Source organism: Chinchilla lanigera, unplaced genomic scaffold (genome assembly GCF_000276665.1).
Source record: "Chinchilla lanigera isolate Chin_1 unplaced genomic scaffold, ChiLan1.0 scaffold00038, whole genome shotgun sequence".
NCBI classification, from domain to species: Eukaryota; Metazoa; Chordata; class Mammalia; order Rodentia; family Chinchillidae; genus Chinchilla; species Chinchilla lanigera.
The window spans coordinates 18,071,705-18,098,540 of record NW_004955439.1 but is presented as its reverse complement, the minus strand read 5'-3'; the positions used below and the strand labels follow the sequence as shown (position 1 = coordinate 18,098,540).

Here is a 26,836-nt window from a genome sequence, read left to right as displayed (position 1 = left end):
ACCTCTCCTTCACTCTATTCACTGACATATGAGTTGGCTATGTTGAAACAAATGTCCCCTAATTGGCTAAAAGAGTGTTATCGAGAGAGGCTGAGGCACCCCTAGTCTCATTCATAGCAAAGCGACAACATGCAGGCAGGAGTGGCCTCCTTGTCAACGCTTGGAATAGAGAATAGGAGAAGCCTGTGAGATTCCAGGGCTAAGACACGGGATAACATCAGAAAAAATTATACCTTCCTGGCAGTGAAGGTGCCAGCCTTGCATATATCAAACTATCTGTACACTGCTAATTGGAGGCCTCTGCCTGGCACAACTGCAAAGTTCCTTTTCCCTGTGCACTCTGCCCCGACCCCACCCACTTCTCTGACTGATACCAATAAAAGCTGTGAGTTTTGGAGAAGATGCCTTTTGTTCCACAGAGAACAGCGGGTCATCCCTGCTCCCCTTAGCTTCAGAGTACTCTCTGTCTTTCCTTTGCATCCGTGTGCCATATTGCCAGGTGGGTCAGACTGACACCCTCAGCAGGGGTTTCGGTACTTCATCCGTCAGCAACACTAGCTGCATTTCAAGTGCTCCATAGCCACACACAGCTAGCGGTTCCCAACTGGGCTACGAAGATAAGGAGTGTTTCCACCACACAGAATTCTGTTAGACAGCACGTTTCTACATCTAGTTACCACGGAGAGAGCGCCTGCCGGCAAACAGGTGGTCAGTTTTCATTTTATGAACTTTGAATGGAACCCAACTATGTGCAGATGCTGTTCTAAGCATGAGATAACGTGATCAAAGCTCCTACTTTTAAGGAAATGCTGTTGTTAATCTTATAGTGATTCTATTTTTAATTTCCCAACAAGTGAGGAAATACAATACAGTTCTCAAGAATACTAGTATGGAATCAGAGAAATAGATTGAATCTAAGTTGGATGACAGAGGTAAATTTTCTTGCTGTCTCTGAGACTTAGTTTCCTCCCCTGAAAATGAGGTATGGTCCATTGTCCATTACTATTAAACTTGAAAAGAGGTTTGTTTAGCTCACAGTTTTGCAGGTTGGAAGTGCACGCAGCATGGCCCTGGCTGCTGGCTCTAGTGAAGGACTCATGGCAGTACAGTATGCAAGAGCAGGAGATCACAAGGCAGGAAGACAGAGAAGGAGAGGGGCCAGATTCACTGTTTCGACAACTGACTCAGTATCCCCCAAGAACTACTATGTTAATTCCTTCAAAGGCTGTGCCTCTAAATGATCTAACTGCTTCCACTGGGCCCATCATTTTAAGATCCTACCATCTTTTAACCCTCCACCCTGGGGACCAAGCACACTCAAACCACATCCAAACCCAAATGAGTTTACTAATAGCCCTGCTGGATTGTTGCAAGATTAAATGAGGAAATGTAGGTAAATGGTTTAACACAATACCTAACACAGTAGGTGCTCAATAAATCACTGCTCTCCTTACTAAGATAAAAATCAGTTCTCTTAATTGCTAGTTTGTTCAAATAATAGGATATTTCCCTGCTGTCTGGAATTTATTAGTATGCTATTAAGGCTCTAGCTCAGGATGTTCCTAGAAGTGATTTGATAAAAAATACTAAAGTTGTGTTTCAGGTGCCATAGGAATCCATTCTCTAATTCACTTTTGGGAATTGCTCAAGTAATAACCTTAACATTCTTGCTGGTATTAGTTGCTATAATTATAGAACCTTGGACTTGAAGAAGTGTCAGACAGAATACAGTTCTGCAGAGGAAATTCTTATAAAAGTAAGGGAAGTACAACCCGCGGAAGGAGAGGGACTAATTTGCTCAAAGTTGCATGGGTGGTCAGTTGCAAAAGAAGGACTAGATCTCAGCCCTTTCATTACCAGTGTTCTTAGCATTTCAACACATCCCCTGCTCTCTAGCTCTGTGGCAGCTGCTCAATTCCCCAAAATAAAATTACTGTAAACTCTTGGTTGTTCACAAGAAGTGTTTTGCACCTCCAGACACCAAAGGGAGTGTTCATTCAAACTAACAAGGAACTCAAACCAAGGAGCACTTCGAAGATTACTGTGTTACTGTTTGTCATGCATCCACACAGCCACACTAAGCTGAGGGACCATTTACCTTGCCTTATTTTACATTATTTTATTGCAGTACTGAGGATTGAACCCTGAGATTTCACACTAAGTTACATCCCCAGCCTGTCTTTATTTTGAGATGAAGTATGACTAAGTCACTAAATTGCTGGGGCTGGTCTTGAACTCTCAGTTTTTCTGCCTCGGCCTCCTCGAGTGTGGGACTGTAGTCTGGCAGCACTATGCCTGGCTCCTTTCTTTCTTTTAGTTGAATACATTGCTATCTCCCCATCACTCACATTCTCTCTCTCCAGATCTACAAGCCTGGAAGAGGAGTTGCTTTCTCCCTTCATGTTTATTCTGTCACAAGTGCCTGGTACCATTGCAAAGGGGATGTCCAGAGTTGACTCTCTGTCCTAGAAAACTCTTGTGTTGTCACCATTTTCAGTGATTCCCTCGAATTTTGATACAAAGGGAATAAATGTTAAGCAAAGTCACAAATGTAAACCTTGAGTAAGAAGGGGACATAACCCTGAATCAGATATAACAGAAAATAAAGCTTTATAAAAGTGATAAATTTTGCTTGATGGGCAATGAATGAGGCTGTGAATAAAGAAGTTTTTCTTTCAGTAAAGAACTTTTCCTTGTTTTCTTGTCCTCCAGAGTCCGAAACTTTATTTCAGCTTTCCACAGAAAGCACAGAGAATGACAGTTACAGGTGACTCTGGATTATTCATGGGCCAGCTGGATGATTCTCATCTCTTGCGCCAGCATGAATCTCCATCCCATTGCCTCCTTCAGGCTGGGGAGGGATGCTGGGCTCTTTCCCTCTTCTTCCTTTCTTCCTTGCTAGCAGTGGGAGGGAGGACAGAAGAAGGGTAGAATAGGAAGGAAGATATTTCCTCCTGCACATGTAGCCTTTTAGAGTGAAATAATACGGAAAGAGTAGTCACCAATCAATTGAAATTAATAGTGTGTGCAAACTTTGCATAGCTATGTGTTTGATTTCTTTTTGTGAGAAACATTGTGAAAGATTTAGTCTTTGAGTAGCAGGCACCAATATAATTTTGTCCTTGTATGAGCCAAATAGATAGTTATCAATTAATGGTATTGTAGAAGTGATTTGAATTATACCTGAGTTTGGAAATGTTTAATTTCTCAAGGCATATAGTGAGTTTTCATACTATAATTGAATCTGTAACAGCAGGCCCAGCCTTGCAACTGAACTCTGATTTAGACAATCATAAAGTCTTCATATTTCCTTTGGGATCTTATGGTATTTGGCATGGACAAAAATGTCCCAACAGGAAGAGGAGGGAAGAGGAGGAAGTGTATGGAGGGTTAGATAAAGCATGGAACTGTCACATCCCTTCCCCTCCACATAAGCATAGTGCCAGCAAGCCATCATAAATTCATTTTTACTGTACTGTGTGAGCTCCTTTAGCTTCAGGGGCTTTTCTCTGGGTTTATTGTACTCTGGATATTCTGTAGGGCTTTACAAAAGTGGGAGTTGATTTCTTTTTGGATAAAAGTAACACAGTTAAACCTAGAATTGGCTCTACGGCTTTCATAGCTTGTTTGGGATTAGAATAACTAGTGTAGAATTTCCTGCCCATCTGTGATGAGCTTTAAGTGAGAGATCAGAGTTAACCTGGGGAATCCCTGGGACCCCGAGGAATGGCCTAGCAAAGGAGCAACACACTTCTGGCGACTGTCTGAAGGGCTTGGTTCCCTCTACAGTGGTGAGCCCAGCTCATCTGCAGCTCACAGTGGAAAGCCCCAGATGACCTTCAGCAGCACGGCCTGTCACACTGGCTCCCTCATTTCACTGTTGGCTTTCTCTGTGGCTCAGCACCACTCATTTTGGCTCTGTACCTCAGCTCCCAGTTTTCCAAGTTGCTTTAATTTATGACACGATTTGGATTCATTTGCTGGCCATGACCTTGGCCCTCACCCCAGGATATTATTTTCAGCACTCATCCTTTAGCTCTCTCATTGCAACCATGTACAGGAGGTGTTCATCCTAGCATGGTCCCACACTTCAGTACCAGAGAGACAAAAACAAACATTCCAGATTCCCAGTCTCCAATTCTCCACCAGGTCAGGGCCCCATAAGGAAATGAATGGGGCAGAAAACTGAGGTTGGCAAGGCTTGTCTGCTGTAAGTCCAACTTTTACAATGACATGACAAATACTTTTCTTCTGGCGGCACCCAAGGTCACTGCCTGCTCCTGCAAAGAAACATGGCACTCACTCAGGTTTTAATCTTTTGGAGAGACAAAATTTACACATGTCACAACTTGAAATGATACACAAAGCTATGCCAGAGGAGTGCCAATGGCTGTGCTGAGAGCATATGTTCACACAAAATAAAGAAGTGCTTTATGCAATAGATACCTAGGGCAGTGGGTTTCAAGCAGTCCTGAAGGATACATGAGCCTAGCTGGGAAGGGAGAGGTGGATGGAGACACATTCCAGTGGATGGCACTCACGCAAGCCAATGCAGGGTACCCGGGGCTTGTTGACAAGCCAAAGCAACTGAAATTCAGTACGTAAAGTCTCTCCCTTAGGACCACAAACGACTCCATGCATTAGGGACAGCTGTTGCCAAACACACACAGTCCCACAGGCGAGAAGGATCACCCTAGAGAAAACTGTTCAAGAATGGGAAACTTTACTAATCTATGTACTTCTAACTGAAATACTCAGATATCAGCCACAAGAAAATTACATGTGTGATTTAATAGGTAGTAAATACAATTTTATCAATGACAAAAATTTCTAAATAGTTCTGCTTCTGAACAAAACAGAAGTAGGAAGTGGTATTAATTGTGCTTCTGTACCCCATGAAACTACAATATAAAGTAGAATGGTATGGGTCATAGGCAGTACCAAACACAGAGAACTGGGGTAACTTAGCTTATATTTTAGTGGTAGAGCACTCTAAACTTTGTAAAAACCTATGCGTCTATTTAGTGATTTGCTCTTAACATCTGCCTTGACCACACAGGCAGGGGAAGGGTTTGTTTCACCTATTTGCTAAAGAGCTAATGACATCCTCAACAGAGAGAGGCTAAAGAAGGTCAGACTTGGGTCAGCCCTCTACTGATCTGTGTGAGTGCTCATGTGTGCCTCGGACCCTTCCTCTTTTCTGAGGACGTTACCTCTTTGAGAAAACTGCTGCTTTGCTTCTTACTCACTTTGACCACCTGATTCAGAGTAGCTGCTAATGATATGCTCCCGTTCGAGGATCCTATCCTGAGCTCAGACACTGAAGATTTTTTCTTGGACCTTTCAACTGGCCTCAGGCTTATGGGAGGAGGTGGGTAATTCAGCCAATGTATTTTTGTTGTTTTGCTTTTCCTTATAGCTGAGTTGTGAGAGGTGAGGAGCAGGAATTGCTGGTGGCTGTGTGTCCACCTCTGCACTGGAGGCTTGTCTGAGAGAGCAGGAACAACACGCAGTAGAAAGAGAAAAGAGAAAGTCTCCTTGGCGTTCAGATTTCTGGCTCTAGTGGTTTTTCAGGCTCAGTTGCTTCCTTGCCCTTTCCAGGGTTACTTCACACTTTTGTAAATATTGGTTCTCCCTTCCTCCCTTCTTTTCTCCCTCCTTTCCTTCCTTCCTATTCTTCCTTCCTTCCTTCCTTTGCTTTCTTAGTCTTTCCAGGGTTACTTGAGATTTTTATAAATATTGTTTGTTTCTTTGTTTTTCTTTTCTTTTTCTTTCTTTTCTTTCTTTCTTTTTTTCTTTCCTTCCTTCCTTCCTCCCTCCCTCCCTTCAGTGATTACAAATTTAGTTTATACTCCTTAAATAAAAAGGAGTCATAACCAATATGTGCCGGCTCAAGATTATACTACAGTTATTACTTCTATAGCCACAATCTATTACTTCAATAATCCTTCTTTCATATATGAAAAAATATATGCTTGGTGAAGTTAAATAAATTGCCCCAAATCTTACATTGAATTGTTTGCCTAACTATGGCATATGCCAACATGTGTAACTAGAACCCTCTATATGTAACTGACTAAACTTTCACATGCATCGTCTCCTTTGTTTTTTATTACAAGCCCTTGATTCAGATTGAACAAGCATTGTTAGCTCTAATTTTAGATAAGAAGACTGAAGTCTAGAGATACAAGGTGACTTTCTGTTGTCAGTCAGCACATGAAGGAACAGGGTTTAAGCCCATACCTGTGACACAGTATCCAACACTCATAACTAAATGTATGATTATACAAATGTGTATATATACAAACATACATAGACACATGTGCACAAGAAGTAAATTACAAAGGAAAATTGAAATCAGTATAATAACTGTCCTAAGGATTACTTTAAAAATGTTTTAAGATATTTCTGCTTATAATTATTTGTTCCTTTATACCTTGCCAAAATATTGGTTTAGGAATCACCTAACTCTTCTGTAGTTCTAACAGGGATAACATATTTTCCATTATCTTGAGGGCTGATAGAATATAAATAGCTTGTACTTTGTCTCCCTTGGCTTTTAATTCTTAATGAAACATGAAAAGGCAAGATGACACATAAAAGAAAAGAAAAAGATAATTCAGTGATAGCTTTGAGAAAGCTCCAAAATTAGATCATGTAATTAGTTCACAGTTTAGAAGGCTTTGGTGGAATTACACTTATGCAAACAAATTCCATTCACATAGTTTAGAAAAACTGAATGACTTTATAAATGAATTCTGCTTAAAATTGAGTGTTATAAAACTCTTAGTCCTCATTATATTCCCTTATAGCAATTGGTTTTAGCAATCAGGAAAGGTAAAGAACTGGCACTCAGCTGTTCACTGAAAAAACTGATGGGAGACAGCAAAATGGTAGAAGGAATGCTGCAAGGCTGCTAAATCATAGTAAGTTTTCAAAAGGCATAACCATGTTGGGCAGGCAAGGAGCCAAGGTGGGTAGGCTCCAACTTTGATCTGCTCTCTCAAGTTTTAATGTCTGTACAATACCACACAGGGGTGAGCTAAGTGAAAGTCTAGGTTGGATCACCAGTTTTCAAGCTGCATTTTGTGTCTGCTTTAGAAAGCCCAATATGCAAAACAGACAAAAGTGGGCAGGCCCAGATAGTGAGGCTCAGAGAAGGGATACAGAAGCCAGGGCCCAATAACAGCCACCGGCAAAACAAGCCCCATGGGGCTTTTCCACTTGAAGTATGAAGTACTAAAAATTAGCTATGTTTTACCATATGCTTAAATATTGGTCACAGTAAAATGATTGTAATTTAAAACGTGACTCAATGGCAATTCTCCCTTAGACTTGAGAACTCATATTTAAAATTCAACTGGGCAGATAACTCAATGATTAACCAACATAAACAGACCATGCAATTAAGAGGATTCATCAAAAAGTTTAAAAGAAAATATTTGCCTTTTTGTTTTTCTTTTTCCACTGAATTAACTTGTTTTATGGACAAAATCAAGTGATTATTTCATTGTGGGACTGCTTGGAAAGTTTCTCTCCTGTATACAAACCCACTTTTTTCAGATGAGTTTGTACATGTACACACCATCAGAAAACAGAGGCAAAGAGGTCAGGGTAGTTTGGAATTCGGCATTTAGCCAGTAAATTTTTAAATTTAATGTGGATTTAGGCTTAGCTGTGAAGTGTGTGGCTTGGTCTAGGGCAGTGAGAGTTGCAGGCTGGAGAAGTATCACAATGTGTGGCAGCCACTCCCAGTGCCTCCATGGAATCTATGGGGGAGGAGCTGGGCTGCCCATTCCTGTCATGTTTGAGACTGATGTGTAAACACTCTGAGACAGGCAGTGCATTTAAACCCTGCAATGAGTTGGGTGAAGGTTTCAAGGATCAACTATTTAAAAAGGTTTGAGGGACAAAAATCATGGCGTGAGATAAAGGTTTGTGAGAAAAAAGTGCAAAAAAAGGGTCATTTTAATACTTCAGCTCTGAGTGAACACTTACAGAGATTTTCATTTGTTCCTAGCTGTTTTAATATAAGTTTGGATCAGTTCTGGTGTGAGAAAGGATAACGCTCCACAATGCTTTTCTGTTTGCATGAAACACCATGGAAACACAGCTGCACTAGAAAAAAAGAGGTTACACTGAAGAGGAGATCTCCAACTTCAGAGTGTGGAAACGTTAAATGTTACTTGTACTTTGTATGTGGTTGTGTTTTTAAAAGCAAACCAGAAATTTATATACTGTTTTCAGGGATTTATATTTGAATTTATTGAAATTTTGTGTATATTACTGAAAGAACAATCATTTTCCTGAAAATGTTCATGTTTTGTTTTGATGTTGGGAAAGGCACTGACTCATGAGTATATGCACACAGTTTTTTTCTATATTGTTGGTCCTAAGCATTTCTGTGACACTGGAGAAATTTCCATGAAGTTTGCAGAAGGGACACTCTCAATTAGTAGACAACAAAGGAGGTCACAGATTGGACACTGCTTTTGTTTTTTAACAGGATTTATTGTTGATTTCTCATCCCACAATTAATTTATGTTTATTATAGAAATTACAGCTAAGCTAAAATATGGAAATAATAGAAGAATTTTCTACTATTTTCCCCATTTGAAATAATATTGCCCTACCTTTGCTCAGTTGTGATAATTTATACAGAATGAATGCCCAGAAGTGAAATTATAGCCTAAAGGCACACATAATTCTAAATCTTTTGGTATTTAAATTGCCTTACAGAAATCTATCAATTTATAGTACTATCATCAGCATGAGACTGTCTGTTCTCTCATCTTATTAATGTGGATAATATAATTTAAATATACATTCTAATTTTATAAGTAACAATATAGTTTTCATATTTGCTTCATTTTTCTCAACAAACTTCTGTACAGGGTTCATTCTTGGCTTCTTCTGTCTTCCCAGATCTCTTTCTTGTGTGCAGCTCCCCAGGCCCCCAAAACCTATTACCATGACTTTCAGGGAACCCCATTCTAGTATATTTGTTTATGGACACTACTGCAAGGAACTGATCTTTTCTTCCCTTTGTATATTCTGTGTTTTAAATTGAAATACAGCTTTTCTAACCCTTCTTCGGTAATTCTAATACACTTATTTCAGGCAGAGGTTAATAATTGATAATGATGTTCTCCCCCCAAATAAACATATTAAAGGTTTATAACTAATAGGAACTTTAAAAAGTACAGTTCACTAGTGCAGAATATTTTTTAGTCAAGAGAAAACTTTCTTGGGGATCCTCACGTTACTTTACGGAGAGTCAGGTTTCCCACTGTGGCTAGTCAGAAGGCTGGCTCTATAGTTCCCCGTTGTGTGTCAGCCAGGCTCCATTGCTCCTTCACACCCAGGCACACTGGCAGTGATGCCGTCCCCCAGCACAGCCTCTAGCAGGGGCAAGTGTGGGATACAAGTTGAACTTCTGTAATGTACCATCAATACACAATAGTTATGTTTATATAGATATATATATATGTATAAAACAACTAAACTTATGCATACATTTATTTGATCAAAGCCTCACAATATTCACTTAAAAATATTTGTATGAAATATGCCTACCATGTCATAGCAGTCTATAAAATGCCCTTGCCAAGGAATAGATTTTTTTTCCCTAGAGAATCTGGAAGATTTTCTTTGAACACTTTCATTAACTTTTTCTTCAAGAAAAAAAAAAAATCTAGCTACCGTGTTCTTTAAACATAGATATACTCAAGTACCTATTCATTTGGACAAGCAAGTAATAAAGGACTATGAAATAATGCTGAGTTAATACAGTTCTTTTTCAGTGGGTCCAATGACAGATTTAAAAACTTCTGTGTGAACTTTTGTCTTATTGATAATACTGACTTAAAGACATTGTGATTGTAAGCTAAGAACATGCAATGCTTAGATTATAATAAGTGTTACACAAATAGACTAAACTCAGTTACTATCTGCATTTTAAATAACTAAGAGTCAAGTAACCTGATTTTGGGGAAGAGGAGGGTGCTGGAAAATGGGTTTGCATTTTAACATGACAGAAGTACTGTATGAACAATCAAGGGCTAAATTTCCCGATGTCGCAAAAGTCGGCAGGAAAGCCCTCTGTCAGAGCTGCGCAGCGTGCGCTTCTCTTGGCTGGCCTGGAGTTACTTTTCTGCTTTGCCACCTTCAGGTGGAGAAGCAGTCTTGGTGCTGGTGGCATCTGAGGTAGATTTCCCAAGTTTTCTTTTTTAATCCTTTTAACCTACAAGGACAGATGAAGAGAGCCAGGCTAAACATTTCTTGAATCCAGAATGAAATTTTGAAAATATCAAATAAAACCTTAATCTTCTTTATATTAAGATCTACGAATGAGAATAAATCAGTTGAGCTGTACCAGTAATACTTAAGAACACACTGAGACCCCTCCTGGGCAGGGCCCTGGTGTGCTGCTGGGGCACCCACTGAGCAGGGAAAGCAAAGAGAGGCTAGGGAGATGATTAAAGTTTGGAGAGCTGGCAGTGTGATATTAGGGCCATTAAGATGTCTGCATTTCAGTTCCAGTGGGCTAATATATTAGTCTATTAAAATACCATAAAGATTACATGTAATTAAAGACTATCTACATTCTAATCCATAACTAGGTATAATTTCATGCAGACACATTTAGGTGAATTCACTTTAAAGTGGAATGTAGCTGGCCTAAAGAAAACAGTATCTAAATGACAGAGGAAGAAAACTGTGATGAACAAGGGCAGTGCAATAAAACCCCTAGCAAATCCTTTCAGGGGTCCACACTCAATCCATAATGAAGGAACATGTATAAAGTGCAGCTTTAAAAGAAAAAGAAAACAACTGCTCGTGGATCCTTTGTTTTCTGATAAAGTATCTCCAGTATTGACAACCTGTCCTTCATTTCCCTGCGCCGATGCCCATCGCGTTCGCCAGGACCATCATCCCGCACATTCCTACCCGACTTGAAACAACGTTACACTTGCAAATCAGGATCGCAAAGAGGAAACTTTTTTCTTTCTTTGGAGCTGAGCTGCACCCTTTGTCCCCAACCCCCGCCCCTTCCGCAGGAGCTGCGAGGTGAGCTCTTCCAGGAGGCTGCGGCGTTTGGGTGCAGTACAGAGTTGGAAAAGCGCTTCTTCCAGAGAATGGGGAAGCACCTCATAAATATTTAGATGCTCCCCTCCTTTATGAAAGTGAGTGAAAAAAGAGTATTTAGTGAGGACTTGGTCTGAGTTAATCTGCATGTGAATCAAACAGGGGACAAAGGATGAAAAGTAGTGGACAACTGAACACAAGTCCTCGGGTGGGGGGCATTCATCTTGTTCCGGCCCACACCATCCCAGGGCCCTGTTGGTTTTTTGTTTTGTTTTATTTTGTTTTTTGTTTTTTTCTTAAATTTTTCTCCTTGCGCAGGGGTGGACTGAGCCGTTTTTTCTCCAATGACAGTTGGCAAAGGACATATATGCTCTGTTTTGTCCAGCACTTTTCTAAGGTACAAAACTACTCTTCCTGTTTGACTTCATTTCTGTTTTTGCATTCCTTACGTGTGAAGCATTTAGATTTAGAAATTTATACAACTACACAAGACAGGAAGTAAAAATAAGATTTGTTTTTATTGTGACAAAATTTTCGTAGGAATTACCAACATGGCTCTGCACAACTAAGCAACCTTAGCTACATTTCCAGAGTTGTGTAACCAGCACCAACTATCTATTAACAGACCTAAGACCTTCACGGAAAGTCTGCACACAGCCGATCTCTCCCAACTCTCCCCTCCCCCAAAAGGAACAGGCTTTTAGAAACTCTGTTCTTAGACTGTTCTTGGAGTTAGGACTCTTGCCCCTGGTTTTGGAAGGTGTGGAGTGTGCAGAGCAAGGGTGAGAATAGGAAGGTAAAGTTCAAGAAACAAGATGAATCTAGAAAAGTCTACTTTTCCAAAGGGTGGGTTTGCTAAGATGGTGAACTCAAAGCTGGGAAATGCATATGAGGGAAGAAAACCTGGACATCAAATGGCCAGGCTGATTCTCACCAGAATGAAAGAAAACAACAATGATGAATTAAGCGGCTTTGAAAACTCTCCATTTTGAAAAGGGAATGGTTCACACATACAAATTTCAAACTGAAATTCAAAAATAAAGCCTGGCAATATGAGCTAACAGCACTGAAGACCAAGCAAATGGATTATACATCTTCAAAGGACTCATGTGAAGGCTGGGGAGGGAGCCTGAGTAATTGTAAAAATTCATTTATATTGCCCCCAACCCCCCATTTTGGACATCCCTGGGGTGGTAACCATTTTGTTTTAACGAAAAACACAGAAATATCTTTCATTAAATTCTATTAGAAAGAAACATGGAAGAAATTTGTAAAAATTTCCAAACTGCCAAATTCATCATTTATTTGAAGAAGTCTTTTGTAAAACCAGGCATGGTGGCACATGTCTGTAATCCAGCATTCTGGGAGGCTGAGGCAAGAGGATTGCAAATTCCAGCCTAGCTTGGGCAATTTAGCAAGATCCTATTTCAAATTGAAAAATAAAAAGGGTGGGGGTTTGGGGATATACCGCAGTGTAAAGGCCTTGGGTTCAATCCTTAGTACTGCAAAAATCAAAACAAAAAACTTCATTAAGACAAAAGTTCAGTGCAATAAAAAGAAGTGTGGCTACTTCTACTGAATTTGTTCTGATGAGATCTTGTTCTAGTATACACTAGTAGGGCTCCCTTCCTGGAGTAAGTGTTACCAGTTGAAACCACCTGTGAATGACTAATACCCTTCCTTCCTCAGTGGAAATCATACCTATTACTGTCACTATTTAAGGAATTTTGGTATTCTGCGTAATGTGAAGATGGGACTGTGAATACTACTGTCACTCTCAGGGAATGTGTTGGGGTGGAGTGGTATGCCTTAGTCAGAGGCCCAAGGGAACCAGTGGCTAGGGGCAAAAGTGGTAAATTGGTAACTTGCAGCCCTAAGTATTGTGAAAACTAGTTCTAATCAGCTTAAACAAAAAGGCAATTTATACACCAAGGTAATCAGGAAGTATGAACTGAACATAATGAATGCAACAGTTCAAATGGTGTTATAAGGAAATGTTCTTCTGTATTAGTTTTTTTCTCCATGTTGGAGTCCTTCTTTTGTAAAATCTTTTCATGGCCACCAGGATCACTAAAGTATTTTCACTTCTAAGGTCAGTAATCACATCAAAAATGAGAGACATTTTTTCTCCTGACAGCTTCAGCAAGACTTGTAGCGATGAGTGATTAGCCTGCCTTGGGTCAGGTGGTTACCCTTGAACCTATCACTGTGGTCAAGGACACAAGGTCTTGTGAAATGCCTCTCAATTTACTGGTAAAGACATTCAGCTATGAAAATCATGCTGAGATTACCAAGACAAGAGAAGCTTTCTTACAGAGGGGAGGAAGAAGAGGGGGAGGAGAAGAGGAGGAGGTGGAAGATGCTAGGTAGATAGTAACTCTCATACTCTACTACAAGGTACATCCTTTGTGGAGCCCAGCACATATTTACTGTATCAGTAAAGGTGGCCAGGCTGCTAGCCAAATGCATGCTAGTCCACATATGGTGAAAGTTCCTTTCTTATCTAGGAAACACACTATGCAAGGGGACATCTGAAGGACAGCCTTTTCTCACACACTCACTGTGAGGTTCATATTTCTCCACATCAGCTAGCCTGGTTGAGAAAGGTGATGGTGAAGGAGAGGGGGACCAATTCATGGGCCAGGTCTGGAAGAGGTACTTATTACCTCAGTTCATATTCTATCGGCTGGAACTCAAGCACATGGCCACACCTAACTTCAAGAGAGGACGGAAATATGGGTTGTGTGTCCAAAAAGAAGAGGAAAAGAATTCTGGTGAACTGCTACCAATCTTTGTCTCATCATCCACCACTACTGTGCAAGTGGGTGGAGAACCAGAGGCACTAGTAGCTTCACAGTAGCAGCAGCTATTGAGTCTTACTCTTGACAGTTCATACATATTGACTCATACCATCAGCTTGTAAGGTATGACAACATCCCTACTGGAAAAGGACACAGGCACAGAGAGGTTCCTTATTTGCCCCAGGTTGTAAGACTAGAAATTATTGGGGCCAGGGTTTGACATAAGATGACTATACAATTCTTGGGAATAGGAAATAAGATGTTTGTAAAGGCTTAGGTAGTGCCAGGTACATAGAAAAAAAACATTCACTCAAGGGCTAAGGATGTATTTCAGTGGCAGAGCAGTGGCCTAGTATGTATGCAGCCCTGGCTTTAATGTTCAACACTGTACCCCTCAACCAGAAGATTCAGTGGGAGTTGTATCATTAACATGCTCCTCACCTTAAGCACAATGACATCCTACAGGAAGGGTAATCTGGAGGTGGGTCTTTGAGACTGTGAGGTGGATGTCACAGAGGCAGACTCCAGAGTACCTCTCTCTTTTCTTCCTAATGGCTTTATGGAGACTGGATCCATTTGTTACCTGTGAACCAGGCAAGTGTCAGCAGAGGGCAGGACCAGCCTTCACTGCAGACTGCACATCTCATCTTCCCAGCAGGACAGACTTCCTCCATTTACCTGAAGCCACTCTCTTCTGGTCTGGTCTTACCCAGTTCAGGTCCGCTCTCTAGGAGGTTTTTCTGTACAACCTTCTCTGTTCTTGTCCTTAGGTAGAGTTACTTTCTCCTGTTCAGTGTTCCTAAAAGATTCCAAGCATATTCTTATTAAAAAACTTAGCCCCTTGCTTTATAATTTTTGGTACTTGCCCCCCCTTGCCACCCTGGAAAATTGTTGAAGGCACAATTAGTCTTGTTTGTATCCCCAAACCTCACAATGAGCCTACAAGATCTGAAAGTGTTAACTGAGTGTTTTTAGGGATTATAATAATAGCCAATATTTACTGAGCAATCACTTTATTCCAGTCACATACAAAGGCCTTTGTAAGTCTTTAGGCATTTTCTCCTCACTCATACATGATAAAGTGGGTGTTACTGGTGTCCCCACACAGCAGCTGAAAAAACTGACGACTGCTGAGATTAAGCTCTCTGTCTGAGGTGACACAGCAGAGATAGCTTTTTGTCACCATGGCATATTTCTTCACTAGGCCAACTTAAATTCAGTGAGGAAGAGGGCCACATCCTGCCCCATGTCAGAGCTGAGAGACATCCAGAAGAGCCCTGGAAGGCACTTTCAAGATTCCAGAAGAATCTCTCGGGGGAAGCACAGTAAAGACAGCTTCTAAGATTTCAACGAGAGGCCCTCCCTGAAGGACAAGGGAGCAAACTGAAGGTTGGGACAAGTGGCCTGACATGCAAGCAGAAGCCTTTGAAAGGCTGGAAGAAGAGCATCTCTGTTGTCAGTTGGGGACTGGGCCTGGTGTCTCCAAGAGTGAGGCACAACCCTGTAACAGAGAAGGTACCAGTGCCCTCAACGACACAAAAGATTGATAAGAAAGTTTCTGAAGTCTTCCAGGTGGCTGACTCAGGTCTCCACTGAAATGCAAGTAAGGGGAGGCTCTGGGAACCAGTGCTGGTAGTTTTGGAGATTCTTCAGCAATCTTGTAATCTTCCCAGTGCTGGTGATTTTTTCTAAATTCTTTGACCCTTCTAACTGAAACTCCTTCCTCGTTTTTCTAATTTATTTACTTTGGAAGCAGCAGGGGTGAGCAGAGGTGGGGAAAGCTGTACACCTCTCTGCAATGGTTGCCACTGGGAGAAGAGGCCTGGTAGAGAGACTGTGGAGCAGCTAGGAGGGAGAAATGGGTCCCTCACTGGTGGGGGCTCCGAAGAGAAAAGAAGACAGGCGCGGGCTGGCTCTGTGGATGGCGGCTGGTGGAAGAATACCCAAATGTAGGGCAAGGACACCGTTCTCATATCTCTAGTCCTCAGCTCTTGGCCACCAGAAAGATGTGTGCCATATAGAAATTCATGTTAGCATTCAGGTGAAGCCATGGGCTTTACCTCTTTATCACAACTGCAGCTAAAATTAAATTAGGAAGGAAAGACTAAAAGCTTTGCAAATCTCTCTTGTAAGGATTTGGGGATCACAGACACTTGATGGCTACTGCACTCGCCAGAAGCTCGTTACTGCCAAGGGTGAACACCGGTTCCTGAGCTATGTGGATGGAATTGCTGGGTCATGGAAGCTGCTGGCTGCTGTGCAGATCAGGCTTAACTAGCATGAAGATTTTCGCACTAGATTGGAGGCCTTCTTTTGATTCTCAAAGAGGGAAAAGATATAATAAATGAGAGAATCTTTTTGAAGTTGACCAGTAATTTGATTCAATTCCAATTAAAAATAAATAACAGATCGAAGGATCTTCTTAGATTGAATGCGTTCTAATATTTTCCAAGAGTTAACATTATTCAGAAACCAGGATCTTTTCTTCAACAATAAGGATCTTCTATATGATCTTAAATAGAGTGCAGAATCTTAAAAATTTCCCAAACCAACCTGAAGCACACAGACAAGCACTATAGCCACATAAATGCCCAGGGGTTGAGATAAGAAGCTACATACTGAGCTAGCAAGTAAGGATAGCATCTCTGTGTTCAGAACTAGGGAAAAGTAAAAGTGCTTCTAGGTTTACTTCTCAGCAAAACAGATTTGCTGAAAGACAATTTGCTTTTGTCAAATTCTTTCCTTTTGCTTTTTTTAATGCAATCTCCCCTTGTTTTCTCTACTAGAATGACATTATGGATGAATGAATGAATACTGGGAAGACAAAATTGATACTCAAAATACAATGTCACGTGAAAAGTAATTATCAGTCTCACATTAGCTAGTTATAAAAGAGCTACACTAAGATGGTGACAAAGGTTTATATCAAGGAAGTTCAGTGATTGACAGTAAGAAAAAAGTTATAGGGTGTACACATCATGGTACTAGTATGTGTACGTTATAAGAAGTCCTACTACTGTATATCATACTAACAAGTTTCATGATTAACTCATGGCCTCTCTGAGACTCTCAAGGCCATGGGGATGATGGGAAATAACCCTCAGACCCACATTATGACAGACAGAATGGGAAAAGGTCCAGGGGTACCTGTTGAACTTTTGAGGCTGGCATGTAGGGTCCCTCAGAGCCTACATTTGTGGCAGTCACTACAGCTCAGTAAAATTACAAAATTTTGCCTTGGGGAAAACTGGTACAATAACAGGCATCTAACCTTTTTGTAATGGTCCATAGCAGTGATGGCAAACCTTTTAGAGCTTTGAATGATATAAACAGTCCCCTGAGGCACATGTGCCATAGGTTTGCCACCACTGGTCTATAGCATTACACTTATACTGCATAATCACTGTGTACAAGTTACAATAATTGTTTTTGTAAAAATAGATCTCGAGACAAAAATTCTTACTAAGTTTCTTATAATATCAAGATTCAATTATAGCAGACTGAGTCATGTCCCTAGGTATCTATTGATAGCATGGCCTTTTGGTGAGCAAGAAAACAAGATGCAAGTACAAATTCTGCTCAGCATTAGTATTATACTGGGGTATGCGGCTGCCTCTGAAGCCAGACTCATAATTTAGTCTTAAAACTGTTTACTGTATTTGAAAACTGCTACTACTGTTCCTCTTCTTCTGTTCAGCGACCTTGACTTAATTGTGTATGTCCAGGCCTTTGCTTGGGTGCAGTGGTAAAATGTTTTGTGTGGCCTTAGTGTTAAGTAAGGGTAGTTAAGTAGTGATATAGACAGAAAGCGATGGAAGTCATAGTGTCAGGGACTGAGACTTTAGGGCATTTACTGGCAGAGATGAACCTCCCTTTAGGGAAGGCCTGGGAACCTACACTAAGTCCCTGCTGTCAGCTGCTTCATGTTCAATCTAATAAAATGAACTTGCAGAAGTCACCTGTGACTGTGTACATTTGTCTCCTCCCACCCCACTCACAGACTTTTAAGTTCCTCAAAATAAGAGCTATTTTTTTCCCATGGTTTCTGATTTTTTTAAAAAAAGTGTGCTTGGTGCTACTGCTTACTGACTGGTGAGAGTAAAAGGAAGCACGGTTTCGCTGAGTGGGCAGGTAAGGCAGACACCCTTAGGACTCCTTCCGAGCGTGCCCTTGTGGCTCTGGTGCCTGGGGGTAAGGACCCCAGAAAGCCTTTGGGCTGGTTCACTGTAGCCCTCAGTGCTGGAGCATCACAATGGAGTTTACCTGGGCATCAAGGGGAACCCAGCAGGTCTTAGTAGAGCGTCTGTCCACCTAGCTCCTGAATCTTACAGGACATGTGATCTTCTAAGCCCCTTCACTGACAGGTCAGCTGCTTCTAGGGCAGGAGGAGGTGGCCTCTTCCCACTCTTCTACTACTGAGGAGCTACTTCTGCCTGCCTACAGCTGAAAACCAGGTCTTGGAGATTGTGGAGGCCAGAGGCCAGCTTCAGAGAAACTGTTGCTGCTGCTGACAAGACAGCAGCCTGAGATATAGGTCCTTTCATCAGGCTTTTTGTACTTTTACTTCCTGCTGTCAGCAGTCCTGGGAACAGGAAACAGTTTGTGCAATAAGCAGCAGCAGAAAACCCACGACTGAATACTTTTTGTGGATAAGACTGCAAGATACATAGAGATATTTACACACATTCCAAAATGTACGTGCATTGATAAATCTGAGCACTATCCAGGTTTTACTCTTTACTTTTTAAAATGATTCTTGGAAGAATCTTGGAAGCCGTGTGTGTGTGTGTGTGTGTGTGTGTGTGTGTGTGTGTGAGAGAGAGAGAGAGAGAGAGAGAGAGAGAGAGAGAGAGAGAGAGTGTGTGTGTCCTGGGGAATTTGCTGGGCTCACAGATTCTTGGGCTTATGTAATCCTAATATCCTTATGTCGCAGCATCCCATTTCGCAGGTGAGAAAAGAGCGGCAGAGACAGCTGATGTACTCCTTGTAAGTCAGCAGAGCCAGGATTTAGCTGTGGCTTCTTCAGCTGCTCTTCTGGATTTCTGTTAGGAGGCACAGTCTTAGGAGAACTTTCTCTCACTGCTCAGGGTTCGTGGGCAGTCTGCCCATGTCATCTGGGAGAAGCAGTTCTACAGCCTTGGCAGATGGCTATGTTGTGGGCTAAGGTGTTATTATCTCCTATTTTCACAATGCAGAGGGAAGCACTTATGAAAAGGGCGCAAACCAGTTGTCCGAGTCCAAACATGAAAGGCCTCCTTCCCCCAGCGGTCTGGCTGCTCGGGCCCGGCCTGACTCTTAGCTGTCTTACACGTCATGTCTGCTCCCTGTCCCGGTTCACAGCGGCAACGCCTGGCTGAGCTGCCTGGTCAAGTGCGAGTGTGCTTTCATGAAATCAGGCATGGGACCAGCTGAAATGTTGAAATCTGGTCAGCTGAGAGACAGAGAGGAGAAAGTCAAGTTTGGCTGTAGGTCCCCAGAGGTCAGGGACCTGGCACTGAGAGGGCCTGCTGCCACCAGCAGCCTGGCCACCCAGCGAGGAACTGGAGGAGGCTGGGGCTTAGTGCTGCCATGTCAGCTGATGGGAGAGTTACCAGATGGTCTTTAAACTCCTTGATCCAAGTCCTTTTCTCTTTCCTGATTTCACAATGTAATAGTTTATTTTCCTAATTCCCTCCTCAGTCTTTCTGCTCCTCTGACAGCTTTACCTGGACAGAGACATGTTACAATCACCATTGGCAAAGACTTCTCCACAGCCTGTCACAGCTTTAGCTTTGCAGTTTCTCACAACTACTTAGTTTCTGGCTCACAGTATAAAAATAGGGCACACATTTTAGAACTTGTTAGACAAAAAGTGTTACTCATTGTACCACACTACATGTTATTTCCTCTAAAAACAATGCTTACCTACTATCCATGGATATTCAGAAAAATACAAGGTAATTAATGCCAATTAATCAAGTTGGTGGTCCAGGCAGATCTATAAAATGTAACTGTAACGCATTTTTACAGATTGGCTTAGACAGAGTAATTAGGAAATAGTAAATGCTGGTGTCATCAGTGTTCCTTGTACAGCTCAGCAAATGAAGAAGAATGGCTATACAGGACTGGTAAAAGAACAGAGATACTGTTTGGATGTGAAATATAAAGAGTTTATCACAAGGATGATTAATCATTTCTCGGTTGTGGCAACGACCTGTTCCTTAAAGTATTATTTGGGAGAAAATAGAAGGTAATACTGAGGGTTTTGGTGTTTCCTTCTAAAAAGATAAACATGATTTTCACTAATCTTTATTCTAAAATTGGATATTTGTTCAAACAACCTGTATACCATATTTTAGACAAAATATTATCGATTTTCATTGCACTTAGTAGAAACCAGTAAATGCAGGTTTATTGCACATGAAAATATGAAATAAAATACTTTTCCAAGTATATAGAGAGACTGAAACAACTTCTGACAAGTGGGATGACCAGAATGCCTGCTAGCCCTGGAAGGGACAAGGCGCCAGGTTTTATACCTGTGGCTGCTGGGTTCTGGGGAGAGCCCCTGGGACTCTGAGAGAGGGTTGAGGAGTTAGGCAAAGTATAGTGACTGTTCACTCTGTGGTGTGAATATACTTCCAAATTTAAAAACTGAAAAGCTGTTGAATACCAGCTCTGTGAATAGTTGCTTTTAATCCCACATCCAAATAAGTAATGAAGTGAAAGTGATTTGGAGAAATGTCTTTATAGAAGCCTCCTTAATGGTAAAGTAAGAAGTATAGCTGGGCATGGTGGCACATATCTATAATCCTAGCACTCTGGTAAAGCAAGAGGATCACACGTTTGAGCCCAGTCCAGGCAATTTAGTAACTTGGCAAGACCATCTCAAAATAAAAAGTAAAAAAAGGGACTGGAAATGTAACTAAGTGTGATAGTCCAGGGTTCAATCCCCAGCTCCACACAATACACAAAGAGATATTCACTTCTGACCTGTAATGGATTCAGGGGACTATGGATACTCTGGCCCAGTCACTTCAAATGGTATGCTTCCTGCCAAGAGCAATGTCTCTTACACTCCAAAACGTTTCTTATGAATCACTGAATCATTTCACAAAAACTGAATACAGGATATCACTGAGTCCCTTGCCAGCTTCTCCTACCTTGCATGGTCACTGAAGGGAAAGGAACTGTGAGCAGCTTACACAGCTTCTTGCAATCCTTGGATTCCAAATATGTCTACGTATTACTATATTTTTTCTTTTGTTTATTCAAACAAGTAATATGAAAAGTGGACTACTTATTAAGAAAGTATTTTAAGAACAGAAAGTGAATTCTAACATTCAAGGAAGCTTTATATTCTACTTGTAGTAATTTTCTTCACTAGGAGTTCCAGATGATGTCCCCACCCTGAAACTGGGGATTGATTCCAGGGCCTGTTACATATCCAGCCCTTCCCTAACCCTCAACCTTTTTACATTTTATTTTAAAACACAGACTCACAAAATTGTTCAGGGTGGCTTCAAACTTGTGATCCTCCTGCCTTAGCCATGAGAGCTATATTATAGGTGTGTGCCACCTTGCCCAGCCAAATGAAGGTTTTAGTGTTTCACTTTTTTTTTTCTGAGACAAGGTCTTGCTGTGTAGTGCTGGCTGGCCTTGAACTTGTGGTGATCCCACTGCCTCAGCTTCCCGAGTGCTGGGACTAGAGGTGTGCGCCAACTATGCTCAGCAGCCACTTCTTATTAAGGTATAATGTGTTGAGCCCTCCCCCAACTAGATTTGGGTTAACCTTGGAAATATGAAAATTTAAGACTTTCAGCCAAGTGTATGTTATTGCCTAAGGGAAACAAAAATGAACAAAATCTTCTAAATTTTCAATAAGGTATACAAAACTGAACACTTGAAGACTTTATTGGCACTACATGATCATTCACCCATGTAATAACACAGTATATAACAATGTATATAGTGTTATGCATAGAAATGAAACTACCACAAAGTCAACTCTTGACCTCAATGACGATATTTTATTCAGAATTAGAATTTTATTTTCCAGGATTAGTTCAAGTTCCATATAGATGGAGTTACTTGTTTTAACAGCTTATTAGAAGACAACCAATGAGGATTTTTTATATGTATGTTCCCAGTACTAGGAATTGAACACAAGGCCTTTGCACTGAACTACATCCCCAGGCTTTAAAAAGTATTATTTTTAGACAGACTCTCCCTAAGTGGTGAAGCTGCCCAGGCTGGGCTCAAATTTACAGTCCTGTCTCAGCCCCCCAGAGTCCTGGGATTACAGGTGTGAACAGAACCTGCTCCCTTTCTTTCTTTATACAACACCATCAGTATTTCAATTAGATGTAAGAGCTTAATTTTTTAAAGAAGTTTTTATTTTAAAGAGAAAACAATAAAAATAACAATAGAGTTTCAAAACAAGTTAGGAGAGTTACAACAACTAATATATTGTGTATTGTTGTCTTCCCAGTATTCAGTTATTCTTATGCCTAAGATATAGGCATGATATCTTGTCCAAACAATATTAAGGAGATCCAGTATCATGAACACTGAACAACAACAAAAAGACTGAAAAGATGACAGCTATGCCTTCAGTCATTAAAAGATAAGAGCTCCTGGCCATCTGTATTTAACTTACAAAAAAGGCAGCAGTATGGTTTAAGTCACTAAGGACTTGGAAGGTGCAGAATCCTTTCACCAGCATTTTCACTGGCTGTCACATGAGTCATGTAAGTTAACCCTTTGTGCTTTGCTTTTACAGCAGTAAAGTGGGGATAATTATTAAGTGAGTGCTATCCAGGCCTTGCATAGGGACTCTATAACTGTGTGTCTTCCTTTCTCTCACTCTGTCTCTCCATGGTCCCACCAGAAACTGCTCAGAAAGCACATATACAGAGAAATCACTGGAAAATTTACTCAGTCTCTAAGTTAAATTTTAGTAAAGGATAATGGCATTTGCCTAAATGTCTCGGACACGAGTAGTTATTTCCCTTGTTCATGAAATGTTTCCCTACATTAGCTACTTAAAACTAACTCACAGGCTATGAATCAAATGATATCTGCTTAATATACTAAAATACCTGAAGACTCACCCTGAAGAATATAGATCCCAGAGGAAGTAAATCACAAATTAACTCAATCCAGGTGAACAGTACTGAAACTGTTTTGTAATCATAAAAGCACAAGTCTGAAAGTTGATCAAAACAAATACATTTTGATTTGCTCTCATAGTCCTACCGTTATTTTTTAGTTGGTGCCTGGAATGAAGGTCTGATTACACGGCACAAGGGCCTGCATCCTGGCTGAATGTGTTTTTACCTCTAAAGTTTCATTTAGGGTCAATGAGTAGAAACTTTACACCCTCAGTTAACATTTAACTGCTGTGCAGTGGTTTAGGCTAAATTGTAGCCTAAATTGTAGCACTACATCTGGAAGTATCAAGTTAGTGGTTTAAAAAAGCAGCACAATTAACATTGAAGTGCCTCAACGGGGAAAAGCCTTTCATTCTACAAATGCTATATTTGCACTAAGAGATATAAATATGCCTCACTGAAAGGAATCTATGTCGCTCGCTATCTGATTCATTTCCTTGCATTAAAAAAAATTCCCAAGGTCCTTCATCTACAAACACTGTAGCTTCCCATTTGAGCCCAACCAGAATCTGGCATCAAGAAAAACCACTACCATACAGCCTGGTACTTTTCCACTTTCCAATTTTTTTTTGTCATTGCCCTCCCTTAGTACTTTCTTCCCTCAACCACCAGATAAAACACCCTTCCCACGGCAGTCTTGTAGCTTCCAGGCAGGGAATGGTAGTACTTCCAGCTCTTCTTACAGCATTTTGTCCTTAGCCTTTCTTTGGCAGTGATGTGATAACTTTTCAAATACGCATGCTGTTAACTCCAACCTGTAGGGCCCTAGAGTTAATGACATGCATATACATATAACTGATACTCAGTACACTAAGACAGCCATACTTAAATTGTGTCGTATTTAATCTTTTGAATGGGGATAAGTCATCTCACAATTTACAAGGATACTCAAAGAAATGGATTAAGACAGTAAGGAAACAATTATGTTAGAAAGATACTGAGAATGCTCCATTCCCTTTTATGAAAAGTTAAGGATTTTAAAAAGAACACTGGGACAAAAAGCCATCAAACACTGAATATTATGTTCAAGGAACATTTTAGTTCCTGCAAAAACTCCATGAGGATGAAGAAGTGTTGGAATACTATAATTTTCTATTTTAAATGTCAAGAACACCAATAAGCAAATGGAACCAACGAAATTTCAGAGAACATAAAATGTATTTCCACTTCTGGTTAATTACTTGTATTAAAGTGTGGAACCATTTTCAAGTGTCAGTATAGATGGCATACTTTTTCACAGTCAAAAAATCTACTATAAGGACTTTCGAGGGAGACAGTGGTATCCTGTGTGGATCCATTCTGCTTACAACAGGTACTTACTGCTCCTAAGCAATCAGCTATCTCATCTCTGAAATACAGCTATTCTTGCCTACCTCAAATGTTTGTGCTGATTAAAAGCTGCAGAACAGGTAAGGGTTTTGTGGCCTTCTTGGTACATAAGTATTTGATATTTATTTTTTGAACACACAGGTAATAAGTTGCTACACTTAATCATGTGCTCTTCTAAGTGTTGGGAATTCCAACAAAAAGAAAATAAAGCCCTTGCTCTAAATGGAACTCAGTGTGGTAGCAAACTGACCCAACGGATAGGAGATAGTAAGTGGAAATAAGTGCTAGGAAAGGAATTAAAAGGGCAGGAAGTAGACAGTGGAAGAGAGCTGTGTGTGCGGGCACAGCTCGGGGGTAGGGGGGTCTGAGAGTGTGGGAGCAGGCCCTGCATGTATGTGTAGGCTTTCAAAGGAGAGGAGACACTAGGCGAGAGGACAGCATGTTATGGGGCAGGAGTCCAGGGAGCTGGGGGAGGCCAGCAACGGGCAGGGACCCAGAACCCTGTGGAGTCTCACAGGCCTTGATAAACTCTGGATTTATATTTTCCTGAAAGGAGAAATCATTGAAAAACTGTAAGCAGAGAAGCAATCTACAGACATTTAAAAAGGTAACACATTATAGCTATTACTATAGTTAAATGCTATAACCATAAGAGATGAATATGGTAAATAGGAAATGAACAGTGCCTGTCACTGGTCTTTAATCTATTTCAATTTGATTATAAAAAGCAGCTGGACCTCATGAAAAATGCAATTTCTTCGAGTCCAAAATGGTAGAACTCCACCATAAAGTTCGATGGATTTATTGGATAGGGTTGGTCAAAAGGCAAAGAACATGAGCTCTAGAATATAATACAATTGAATTTGAACCTGAGTCAGGTTCAAAAAAAGCCACAAGTTGTACTGATAATTAACTTAAATGCATAGGTATACAGCACAAGGCCTGGAAGCTTAAAAAATGAATGAACCAACTAAGAACAGGAGTTGCATCTTCTACACAAGCAGAGCAAATTGAGTTAATTAGCATCAAAATCTTTTAAAGCTACCTTTTCTGGACATACTGAAAAAACATAGTTTACAGTACTTACGGAGATACCAGCTTTTTGATCAAATTACTATTCCCTGTTCTTACACATTTCATCCTTTAAGCATAATTAAGAAGACATCTATGGTTCTAAGAAGAGCTATGGCTGTAAAGAAATTTAATATATTTGAAAAGTTACATGATTTGAATTTTGCCCAGCAAGACAATTTCATTTCCTCTATCAAAATAACTTAAAAAAATCTCGGTGATCTTTAAGTAAACCCAGAACTACTGGCACTCAATTTGTTTCAGATTCTTTTAGTACCTTCAGTACAACACAAATTCAGAAGGGTTCTTCGGAATTCGTGTAAAGCAAAGTTTAGCAATCAATACAAACCACTTCAGTTCACAGTTAAAACATGATTTACAGAAAATTTCAGCCACGTATTGTTCTCAGATGGTTGGTGTTAGATGATTGCGCGTACATTAACGGAACACGCATTAAAGAACTTCAAAGAAAACCCAGATGCAAATTTAGGGACTGACAACCTCTATATGTCAAAGAGCAGTTCAAGGACACACTTTAGAAAATTGTTTCCCAAACCAATATAAATATTGAAATCCATCACAGTGTACGGAAAAACCTCTTGCTCACTGTGTGATATTTTTCAAGTTCGTAAAATTAAACAGCGCCTTTGGCTTTTCCGACCCGGCCAGGCTCGTTTGCGCTCCTGCGACTTCAGCCTGTCTCGAAGCACCGGGGCACCAGGAAGCGCGCACTGCAGACGCCGCGGGCTCGCTCTGCGACCGCTCGCGGAGTAACGGGCTGCCGCCGCCGCAGCTCGCCCGCCCCGCCAGGCCGCTCTCCAGCCCCAGGGGCGCCGAGTCGACGACGGCGGGACCCACAGGCTTGGATCCACCGGTGACAGGCGGGACCCGCGCCCCGGAGGTCTGCGGAGACGAACCCTACGGCGCCCTGGAAACCCACTCAGCCCGCCCTCACCCTCTCACTCGCCCGCCCCGGCGCCAAAGGAGCCCGACGGCCGAAGCGTGCAGGGCGGAGCCACCACCCCCTCGCCCCGCCCCACCCCACGCAGGCGCGCTCCGGGCCCGCCCCTCCCCCACGCACGCTCCGGTCCGAGGGCGGGGCGACCCTCGGAAGGGGCGTGGTCATCGGCCTCGACGCGCGCACGCGCTGTCGGACCCCACGGCTACGTGTCGGGCCACGTGACGCCCACCCCGAGAGTCCCCCGTGAAGCAACAGGACGTTAAAAAAAAAACCTCTTCTGGGGGCAGCAGTGAGGGTGGACGGGGTGCTTTTTTGAAAAAAATAAAACTATAGTAACGGGCGGGGACGCGACGCCGGGCGGTGGCGAGCGCAACACCGGCGCGGCGCGGCTTGACGCGTCCCGGCGGAATTTCTCCCGCTACCCGCGCCGGCCG

At 41.5% G+C, this 26,836-nt stretch overlaps 1 protein-coding gene and 1 long non-coding RNA gene across 3 annotated transcripts in view; one reads left to right on the top strand and one right to left on the bottom strand.

Moving 5' to 3' along the window:
* Positions 1–8,473: 8,473 nt before the first annotated feature.
* Positions 8,474–14,994, bottom strand: LOC102007057. 2 transcript variants are annotated; one of them, XR_001235224.1, is made up of 3 exons: positions 14,331–14,985; positions 9,982–10,243; positions 8,474–9,436 (listed from the first exon to the last, which is right to left on the bottom strand). It is a non-coding gene; the product is annotated as an uncharacterized LOC102007057 (long non-coding RNA). The 2 variants fall into 2 exon arrangements; XR_001235223.1 differs by lacking the exon at positions 8,474–9,436 and having other exon boundaries at positions 9,502–10,243; positions 14,331–14,994.
* A 3,819-nt stretch (positions 14,995–18,813) lies between these two features.
* The window catches only part of Qki (QKI, KH domain containing, RNA binding), a 154,523-nt gene continuing 146,500 nt past the window's right edge, over positions 18,814–26,836 (top strand). The window contains exons 1-5 of the mRNA XM_013517307.1: positions 18,814–18,875; positions 19,230–19,459; positions 19,962–20,118; positions 26,084–26,610; positions 26,736–26,832. Of these exons, the coding sequence (XP_013372761.1) occupies positions 18,814–18,875; positions 19,230–19,459; positions 19,962–20,118; positions 26,084–26,610; positions 26,736–26,832 (1,073 nt within the window). The remainder of the gene's footprint in view (positions 18,876–19,229; positions 19,460–19,961; positions 20,119–26,083; positions 26,611–26,735; positions 26,833–26,836) is intronic.